Consider the following 11,673-nt stretch of genomic DNA (forward strand, 5'->3'; position numbering starts at 1 on the left):
ATATAAGTAATGTTTAAAGGACTTAGGACGGTTAGCTCGCTTTATTTCCTTTTCCTCGTTGGGATGTGGCCTTAGGGCATCAGTTTTTCATCCGAATGTTGTCTAAATATTAGTTATATATCATGTATACATATATAGACATAAAAGTTCCATTAGTCAGCTCAGTACCTTTGGGTAGCAAAGGCATACTTCGGTTATACACGTACATTACTAGTAACTATAATAGGTATAGTTAGGAGATACTACTTATTATTGCAAGTACAATGAATCACACAAGAGTCAGTTCATTCATGAGTCTATACTAATACATTACATACTATATGAAGAGATACGATTACATACAAATACGAGACATACAATTACAGGAGATACGTTTACATAGATACATTTACATAGATACGTTTACATAGATACATTTACATATATACGTTTACATAGATACTATTACATATAATCTATTACATACGTTTTGGGACTTACCATTCCACTTCCAAGGTTGTTAGCTACAGTAGGGAAAATGCTCATCGACGGGTGTCTACGGTTGTACTGTTCGGCGAGTTACCACGCCATGAATATCCTAGTACAAAAGGATACAATTTTAGTTATTATATTATTTTCCTTCTTACCTTTACTTTGTGACACATTCACATGAACGACGAGGTAGAATATATTTGATAGACTATTTTCCTTATTACCTTTATATTGTGACACATGGACAAAAACGATGAGGTAGACGATAGTTTTATAATAATAATAGTTATACAAAGGAAAAACTGTCACATTTACAGTGATGCATACTTTCAAAACAGTCGGGTCTTGGTAGAATGCTACTTTCAAAACAGCCAGGTCTTGATAGAAGACTACTTTTTATACTAGTAGGAAATATGGGATTTTCTAGGGTTTTCAAACGTTTACAATTACTTACAAACATGTTCATTGATACAACTCTTCAAACAATTGCAAGTCTTTCTTTACAGTTTTACAAATCAAAGACACATAAATACTTATGAATTCACCAGCTTTATTGCTGATACTCGCTTTCAAATAACTTGTATTCTCTGGTCACAAATAGACGGGTACGACGACTAGGTGTTGTGAAGACGGAGCAGTCAAGACTCATCTTTTATTTTGAGTATTCATTATGTTGTTTTATACTATGAAAGAACACACTTGTAATTAAAATTATACTATTAATGCAATGGATGATGTTGTTGCTTGTTTACTACTTTGCATTATTGTGATACTTACATGATGTCCTCCGCTCCAAAACGTTTCCACCGTTCTTGTTTTTGGTGTGTGACATTCCTCCACCTCAACACAATGATGACGCTGCCACATATCATGGTCGAGGTAATTCACCTCCTGATCATGTTCGAATATCACTATTTTGTACCCATAATGCTCATGAAGTAGAGTGTGATCATCCATCATCAGCTCATACTAAACTGTGCTCTGCTATTCAACAAGTTCTTTCCACTCGAGCAACTGTTCAGAGGAGCAACCTCAACTAGATAGTTACTTGTAGAATTCAACGATTTTCAAGTGAACAAGCTCTCAAAACGGAACTCTCTTGTTTAATTGACCTCCCACATGAATCAGAGTCTTTCCACAATCGAAATGGATGTCGCTGAGATCAAGTTTATTGTTACAAGCGCTCACATTGAAACTGAGGATGAAGGAAATCAGTCTTCTCCGGCTAATGATCAACAACCGCCACCTGTTTCTAAATGTGCTCCTTCTTCTGGCGGAAATTCTACATCCATGTTGCCTCCTCCATCAAATCCACCACCACCAAGCAGTCCTCCTCTAATCTCTATTGATGATAATCAATATCTTTCACTTAATCTGGTGCCTCCCTCTTAAACTGATGATTCCAAAAAGGGGAGAATTTAATTTAAAACACTCCGACCAGTGATTCTGCTAAAGAAGAACTAAAAACTAAAGACATCCCTGATGAGTCGGATGTGGATCATGAGGTTTATGCTATGGACTTATCATTTATTGATCTACAACCTCTTCATCTAGGAAATATTTCCTGACATTTATTGTACCGATGCTAATGCGGAGGGTGTAACGACCCGAAAATCCTTCCGTCAATGACGTTAACGTTCAGTTACTCGAAGATATATATATATATATATATATATATATATATATATATATATATATATATATATTAGCTTTATAGGGTTAAAATGGAAGAAATCAAATAAAAAAGATAATATTTAATAACTAAAAGAATTAATTTAAATTGAAGGGGTATATAATTTAATTAATTGGTTTTGTGGAAAATAGGTTAAAATATAGTTCTTTTTATTGGTGTAATTAAGGTTGGGGGGCTAAATTGTCATAAAAAGAAACTTAGATTGCCAAACTAATTGGATTATGATTGTTAGTAATTAAATCATGAAAGTGTAGGGAGTTTTTTTGAAAAATCGAATTGAAACTTTGTAATGCAATGGTCCATGTGTTTAATGAAATTGAAGGCTCCATTCGTTTTTTCCCCATGCCCGTTTTCTTCTTGCGAGTACTATTCAACCCAAACTCTTCCTTGGGGCTTAACCCTTCCCTTGGGCTGCCACAGAGGACCAGAAGTAGAAATTATATAATTAAAAAAAAACCGATCGCATAGAGAGGGCAAGGCAGGAGAGGTCGACAACTTTTGGGTTAGTGTGTTCGGTCGGCAGGAGAAGGAAGGAAGCATCGGTTGTGGTTCTAATCAAGTCTAGTAATTGATCAATACTCTTGGTAAGTTCTTGATCCTTCTTCTTAATGTGTTCATACTACAATTACTTGAGGCTATTGGAGATGGTTTCTTCCTCTTTGTAAGCCTATGGTCTTTCTTCTCATGATAATTCATCTTCAATTAGTGTGAATTGGTTGAAAACATTGTCAATTGCTTTTTATTTGACACTCTTGATCATAATGCTTCCTAGTCTCAATTCTTGAAGTTATGTATTGTTAATTTTTCAGCCCGATTGGGTGTGTTTAGTGGTTCATTGGCTGTCAAAATCTTGTTATGAACACTCCTCAATGTCTTGTTAATCATGTTCAAGAATTGTTCAAAATCATGGAATCGATGCCTTTCTTTTGTTTCTAGATTTCATGCTTTCTATGTCAATCCTAGTGGTTTTTCATGAGGTATCTTTCTATAAAAAGGCCATGTTTTGAACCATCCAAAAGGTCTTCAAAGCAGTCCCTAATGTGGCTTAATGGTGGAGAAAACTCAAGCCCTAGTCGTGTTTTCTCTTTTAGCAAAGTACTTTGTTTTCCCATATAAACAATGTATTTTGAATCATGGATTGAGGTTAGAATTGTTATTTTAACTTCTATACATGTTGTTACTGTTAAGAACTAGATTTACATCTTTATAATTGATTTTGGTTGTGGCTTAATGGGTTAAGTTGTCAATTAACCATTAAAATGCAATGCTGGGAAAATTATGAAAAATTACTAATCTGTCCCTGTTTTCAAAAAAATCTAGAAAAATCATCAGAAGTCGTATTTATGATCCGTAAACTCTCAAAGTTTTAATTTTGGGTTTAGTTTGTCCATGATTTTTTCCAAGACTTGGTATTGTCCCTAACCAAGGTGAAAATCGTCTTTTTCACTGACTGGTCGGAAATTAGCTGCACCGACATTCTGCCTTGTAAAATTCATAGAAAATTGTAGAAAATTAGGTTGGACCTGTGCAAATAGTACTTTTAAAGATAAAAGTATGAAATATCTGAATATAGAATAAAGTTGAAATTTTTATAGGTTTAAGTGGTGCTAAAGTGGCCTCGAACAGACTGTTATTTTAGGTCAAAATCTGAGAATTTGACCTAATAACCTATTTGCATGTTTGGGTAGTAAATTGCCATAATTTGTTCATGTACACTTCTAGTAATACATATATTTGTGGTGGACTAGGGTAAGGTTTAATACCTTAGGTCCTACAAGATTTGAAGTGTGGAAATGGTGCTTATTTGTTCATGCTACTGGTCATTTAAGAAACACACGTACATTTCATTAAATTACAGTAATTACCAAATAAAAGTTCTTCACATTATTTATTTGGATGAAATTTTTTGCATCCCATATATTATTGGCAATATTATAAATGCTAAATGCCATAATTATATTATGTGTATTTGCAAATGTAGATTCATGTTAATAATCATTTTAATAAAAATAGTTAAATTCGACTTTGCTTATTTAAATATAATCGTTTTAAAGTGAGATTTTTATTATACACTTATAATGAATATTACTTTGGGTGATAAATAATTTAAGAAATAGTTTTTAAGATTTATTAACTTTTGTGTAAAATGATGGAACATTTTGTATCAATGTATATGAAAATTAGAATGATTGATTGTTTGATAAAAAAATAGAATATAAACAAAAGCTGGAAAATATTAAGAGAATCTAATTTATGCATGCATGATAAAAGATTAAATATTTAAATTAACCAATTTGTATGTTCACTTAAATCTATATATGCTGGAAAGAAAATGATAAATGTTTTTTTTATAAAGGAAAACTCGTAAATTTGTAAGAATTTTCGAAAAACTTCATACGCTCTTTGAAATTTTATTTTATGCAAGTTTTTTAAAAATGATTTATAAGTTACTTTTTGGTTTGACAAATATTTTAAACATAAAATGGCATCTAGACCTATGGTATCAGGTGTTGCCCTCTTTCCTTAAGGTTGAGTGTGCAAGTCCCATCGTGGAAATAAATGGAATTAATGAGTAGTTTAGGCAAGGTTCTAAATAACATTAGGCATGACATGACGACAATGTCAAACCTCAAGCTTTTACCAGTTGTGGTGAGTCATGTCGTTCGTAAGACGTGGCTTAAGTTGACAATTTTGTATATAATTAATAATTATATATATATATATATATATATATATATATATATATATATATATATATATACTGTAATTCATTTTTATATACATATTTGATTTAAGGCAGCATTTTGTTAAAGCGTGGCGGCAGATACAAGCTTTGGAGCCATGGCGGCCCATGACGAAGCCATGACAAACTTTCCTAAAACCTTGAGTTAGGAGTAGATTAGATTTGCTGTTTCAATATATATATATATATATATATATATATATATATATATATATATATATATATATAGTTTGTTAAATACAATCTCGATGATTTTTATCAAGACACATTTCAATGGCAAAGAGTAGGCAACCAAAGATTCAAAACAAGCCACGCAGCGCAGAGCACAACGAAAATCTAGTAAATGCCAACTCCATACCATTTGATATTGGCAACTTTAAACTTAATGCTTATCTTTAATATGTATTTAACCCGTTCCATGTTCTCTTCTTGAGCTCCACCATGTGATGATGTGAAAGAAAAAAAAGTTAGTTACAAAAATAGTCTAATTGTAACTTACATATATAAAAGCACAAAACAACAACAACAAACACAATAACAATAACAATAAAATTAAGATTGGAAATAGAAAGGTAGATATCGATAATTATGTCTTTAATAGGGGTAGCTAGAGTTACTGTGTCACCTTTGACATTTCGATATTTTAAAAATGCAATAAAGGTAGAATATGTCAAATTGAGCAATAAAAAAATAATCATGATACACAGTTACCCATAGGGGTCTAGTAACCTGATATCAAAATATTATCTAAAAAAAAGTAGAGTAACTCAAATCCACATGACATAAAAAAACATTTTAGTATTAGATAGAGGGGAGAATTTTCATGATATCATCTCAGTAAAGGACAGAAGAAAACCGTGAGGAAAGAGAGAGGAAAGATGAGTAAATAACCTTTTTTTAATAAACTTAACTATATATATATATATATATATATATATATATATATATATATATATATATATGATTAAAATTAATACTATTAATTGGTAGTTAGTTTTTCCGGTTACAAACTTTATGAAAAACACTCATGCATTATTTTTCTTTTATTTTGAAGACTTGTCACATAAACAACACCTAATTAACTCACGAACCCTAAAAATAGCTTCAATGTAAAATAGTTAATATCCTACTTTTATTTGTCTATTCTTTTGTCTCACACCAACGCGACTCCATCTAGATCAGCGAAGCAGGTATGTTTCTCGATTTCGCTCTTCCTTTAACATCTCTTACCCTCTCTGTGCTTCTAACTCAATTGAATAAATCGTTATTTTTCATGAATTTTAGGGTTTAGTTATTGGTGCGGCGCATCAATCTTCTTATTTATATGTAACTTATCTACGATTTTTGCTGACTCATGATTTTATCTCTGTACGTCTTGAGTCTAACGTGATGCATGCGTATTTGGGTTGGTGATCTAAATGTGAATTAAATGCAATGTTGTTTGAATTTTGAGTATAAATTTCGCCTTTCAGTTTGGGGATGATCATTTTATCAATTAATTCAGTTTCTTTAGGGTTTCGTTTCATATCCTGGTATCTTTGTGATTATTAGTCATGAAATTTGTTTGCACATGCAATAACCATTTGTCTAGATGTGATATAGTGATCATTTGTTTGGCTATTAGTGTCTCAGGTAATAAGGTAATTAAATAAGCGGATCAGTTAGAAGGCCAATATTTAATTACTACCAAAACGAGGTCAAGTGTCGTTCATTTCAGCATCGGATAGCAGCCATGGCAAACAACACTCAACAAGTGCCTCGTGTGCTTGTGAATAGGATGTCAGAGCAAGCTGTTTTCCCGTGTGGTGGTATTATTTCAAGGTGTGTGAGTACTCTCCCCTTTTTTTCCCAAGAAACACGCAACTCAGAACCTAGTTGAAATTAATTACTAATTAATTTTGGATTATATATAAAAAATATTATTTAGTCAAGAAGAGCCTAAAGGCCCATGACCTTATCTTTGACCATTAATATTTAATAAGTCCAAGCCTACTACTAACCCAATTTGACTAGTCCAACACCACAACCCAAACCCAAGATGCTTAACCCATTACTTGATTCATTTGAATAAATGAGTGGACAAGACTTATAAGGTGAGAAAAGATTTTCTCTTCCTCCTATATGGGACAAGTCCCACATTGTAATTTTGTAGAACAAAGCTCCAACAATGATTTCATTTTTGATTGTTTAATATTTTTTTCGTTTGTGTTTAATTCGATCCAGTGCAAAGACGATCACATTACAAGGTTGGAATAGGACGTTGGTTCCCACGGACTTGAGGTTCATTATACCTGCAGGAGTACGTTTACACATTGGTATGCATTTTTATTGTAATATTTGTTTGCCAAATTAATTGTTTGTTATAAATACCATCGATTTGGTTTGTTTTGTTTTGTAGCTATTATACCTGATTTGTCGCAGCAATCCCTTTCAGTTGATCAAGGGTATATGTGTGGTCCCTGCTCAGATGCTCTGGTTTGGGTCGATATGTACAATAGGTCGGCTTCACCCTTTAAACTTAAAGCCGGCGATCATATTGCATGGTTGGATGTTTTACACAATAAAATCACACCAAAATTAATTGATGTCACCCCTCCTTTTAATAATCAACCAACTAGTTACAATTAACTAATGCATTACACAACGCTATTCAATAACCACTTCTTGATATGATACCTAACATGGTTAATTTACGAGTACAAACTTTGCGTCAATTTCAAATGGAATTGTTTTTGTTGAATTATTATGCACTTTTGAATAATATAAATCGGAAAACCACCTATACTTGGTGATAACGTTGATGTTATGTGTTTTTTATTTCTATAAAATTATACACTTACTTTTATCTAATATAATCATGTTGAAAGTTATGCATGAAAGCTATACACTTATTTAGTTTTATAGTTTCAAAAGGTGTTTGGACTGCTTATTCAACTTATGTATATCGTTTTTCAAAAGTGTTTATCAAATTATTAACCCAACAAAACAAAGGTTATTTTATTGTGTTTGAAAATTTTAAAATAATATGGCCAAAAGGGTATCCATATATTATTGACGTGTCCTTTTTTGAAATATACCTCGTTACTTTTTATTATATTTGGTACAATATATAACATAAATAATTTCGTAAACCTTGAATATATATATATATAGGTGGGTTAAATTGAGAAAATAAAAAAGGTTGAGAATGGGGGAATCATTGTCAGCCACTCATTTAATTAGCCTCTAAACATAAAAGATACGGTGACAAACTTGTAAATATGATATAATAGCCTTCAATCACAAATACGAACAGTTGAAATTCATTCGTTTTTTGTTCTTTCAATCGAACCTTCAATTCTGTTTGAATATGAACATATCTTCAATATCTACGATTAATTATACTCCCAGCATCATTAGAACATCATCGATAATCAACAAAAAAAATCAATTCGTATCATTCATTCAACATCGTTCATCAAATAAAACATCGAAATTAAAGTTAGAAAAAGATCAAATCCTTTTTTGTTAGAAATTTTCATATATTTCTCCACCAATCTACTATTTTGTAAGATTTAAGCAGTCAAAGTATCATATTTATCACATTTTTAAAAAAGTTAACTTGTATGCACTCCAACTGTTTGATGAAATGCATAAACTAAATTACTACGTTATATTCACATATGAATATGTTTTCTCATCTGAATCAATATGTGATTATTAAAACACAAAACAAATATGCAAGTCTGTATGAATAACATATAAAAAATTATATATTTCTGAAAACACATTGTAATATTCATATATGAATATACTGTGCAATATTCACATATGAATATATCAACTATTATTCATAAGTGAATATACGATGTATTATTTTAATGTGATATACCATGTAATACTATATAATATTCACATATGAAAATATCATATAATATTTATAAGTGAATATACCATCTAACATTCACAAGTGAATATACTACGTAAATATGAATATACTATGTTTAGTATATGCTATATTTCATATATGAATGATACTTAAATTGTAAAAAAAAAAAATTAATCATAGCTTTATTCATAAGTGAATAACGAATGTATTGTAGTAAAAACCAGATTCATTTTTATTCACTTATGAATAACGATAGCTGAAAATATAAAAAAAATTAACTTTTTTATTTTATCTTAAAACTATATCAATATGGATGTCTATTTGTAGAGAATAAAAAATCATGAATTTTGGTATATTTAAAATCATTTTTCGATAAAAATAGCTTCTTAAAAATAAAATAAAAAAACGAAAAAACTATGTTTTTGTATATATTAAGGTAATGTTTAGCATAATTTAAGGAAACATGTTTTGTTGGAAAAGACATGTGCATTCCTTTCCCATTTCCGCTGGTACGTTGGAGACCTTTGCTGCAAAAATAAATGATTGGTCGAGAATGATTCCCCCATTCTCAACCTTTTTTTTCTCAATTGAACCCTCCTATATATATATATATATATATATATATATATATATATATATATATATATATATAGGTAGAGGTTCATTTGAGACCACCTATATTTTGTGAGACATTGTAGCACCTGGTTCCTGGTACGTAAATCTTATTTGAGTATTTTCCATTTTTAGCCTTGGACTCGACGAGTCATAGGTCCAACTCATCGAGTAGAGACGGGACTCCGGGACACGTTTAAGTTGGTGACTCGGCGAGTCCATATTCCGGACTCGGCGAGTCACCGCTGTTGGATGAAACCCTAAGTTTCAGGGGTTTGCACCCTATTTAAACAACATATCCGCCCCAAGCCAACCCCCATTCACCCCCCCCCCCCCCCCCCCCCCCCCGAGCTTCCAACCCTCGTTCTAAGCTATTCATAGAGAGTTTGAAGCAATTGTTGTGTGTTCTTGAAGGTTTTGAGGCAAAAGGGAAGTAGATCAAGAGGAAGGGAAGGGATCCAAGCATCTTTGTGCTCTCTCAGTAGTTCCTTTGAGGTATAACCCGTTTTCCCCCTGTTTCTATGCTTATTACTTCATTTAAGTCATTCTTGAGCCAATCCCCAAGCTTGTATGTGCAAATTATTTCGTAATAAGCTGATTGGCCCTTAGATCTAGGCATGGTTGAGCCGCAGGAGCTCAGATCTGTTGCCTTTATGGACCCTCATTGCATGAAGACCCTAGATCTACCCTTTTGGGTGCATTTTGAACCCTAAAACCCTTATTGGTGAATATCTACACGTAAAGTTGGAAACTTTACGTGTGATTCATGCTCTAGGAGCCCAGATCTGTGAATAGCATGGACTGGAATCGAGAAAATCCGTGTAGTTAATGGTTGCATGGCAACGACTCGGCGAGTCGTTCATCTGACTCGGCGAGTCGGTTCGCGAGTCTCCGAGTTTGTCCCCTTTTCGTAGTGTCGAGTGAGCAACGAGTCACGGGGTGTGACTCAGTGAGTCGGAAGCTGAACTCATCTATGGAGGAACACGGGGAGTCAATGCCCTGACTCGGCGAGTTCAAGGCAATCTCCTTAGATCAAGAACGGACTCGGTGAGCTGTTCATACAACTCGGCGAGTCGCAGCATAAGTGTTCTTCGGATGAAGAAGAACTCGGCGAGCTGTTCATACAACTCGGCGAGTCTTAGCATAATTGTTCATCGGATGAAGATGAACTCGACGAGTTGTTCATACAACTCGGCGAGTAGGATGAAAGACTTGAATATCAGTTTAGAAGGAGAACTCGTCGAGTCATCGCCTAACTCGACGAGTAGAAACGGGATTCAGGACAATTGTTTGGGTAGGGACTCGGCGAGTTGGAAAGCCAACTCGGCGAGTCGGTTCAACTGAAAGTTGACTCTAACTTTGACTTAGGGCATGATCAGGGGTAAAATGGTCATTTTACCCAAATGACAGTTAGCAGTGTTTGATTGAGTATGTTGTGGGAATTGCAGCCGGAGGATTTCCGGAGCAGTAGCAGCAACAGTAGACAGTCAGTTCCCGATCAGATCAGCAGCTACTTCGAGGTGAGTTACCTTCCAGTAGCGGTGGGTCTACGGCCACAATGCCGGCCCACCAGTAGGAGTTGTATGTAGATGATTGTCTCTGTGATATTCATCTAGGGATTACTACTACCTGTGTTATGTTTATGTGCTAGTATGATATGATGCTATGTGCTAGTGACAGTAGGGGAAGATAGTCCCCGAGGTATTCGGTCGGTAGGGCCGAAGGGGTAGTCATACCCAGCCATGTTAGATAGATTTTGATATTGTGATACATGTTATGTGGTAGTAGTAGAGGGAGGAATAGTTCCCCAGTATCCGGTCGAGAGGACCGAAGGGGAGGCCAGCATCCGGATATGCTAGGCAGTATCCGATCGAGAGGACCAAAGGTGTAACACCGTGAATTTCAAAACAATTTTTCGCATAATTTAAAAACATATTCATTTAGTTTTCAACTCCAATCAATGTCATACAAATAATCCCAAGATCACATATCATAAAAATCCCATGTGTGTGTACTGATCAAGCCGGCGCCTTCCCATGGTCATCGCTAGTACCTGAAACAATAAACACCAACACCGTAAGTACAAAGCTTAGTGAGTTCCCAAAAATACCACACATAACACATATTAGCCACTCAAGGCTATAACTCTGTCGGTCCGTAGACCCTACTCTGGGAACCTTCCGGTTCCAACTCTATAAACATGCACAACATAATTCACATAGAAATAATGCAGTACAACACATAACATACATATAGCATACAAATACTCTATCACATAACTCTGAT

The 11,673-nt window shown here is 33.8% G+C and overlaps 1 protein-coding gene across 2 annotated transcripts; it reads left to right on the top strand.

Annotated features, from left to right (window-relative positions):
* Positions 1-2,523: 2,523 nt before the first annotated feature.
* Positions 2,524-7,708, top strand: LOC145093635 (deoxyuridine 5'-triphosphate nucleotidohydrolase-like). 2 transcript variants are annotated; one of them, XM_079031834.1, is made up of 4 exons: positions 2,524-2,748; positions 6,532-6,728; positions 7,131-7,222; positions 7,306-7,708. In XM_079031834.1, the coding sequence occupies exons 2-4, from the start codon at positions 6,640-6,642 to the stop codon at positions 7,533-7,535; spliced, it is 411 nt and encodes a 136-aa protein (XP_078887960.1). In that variant the 5' UTR covers positions 2,524-2,748; positions 6,532-6,639; the 3' UTR covers positions 7,536-7,708. The 2 variants fall into 2 exon arrangements, with proteins under 2 accessions (XP_078887960.1, XP_078887961.1); XM_079031835.1 differs by having other exon boundaries at positions 6,540-6,728.
* Positions 7,709-11,673: the final 3,965 nt, after the last annotated feature.

Source organism: Lactuca serriola, chromosome 3 (genome assembly GCF_051521515.1).
Source record: "Lactuca serriola cultivar US96UC23 chromosome 3, Lser_US96UC23_V15, whole genome shotgun sequence".
Taxonomy (NCBI): Eukaryota; Viridiplantae; Streptophyta; class Magnoliopsida; order Asterales; family Asteraceae; genus Lactuca; species Lactuca serriola.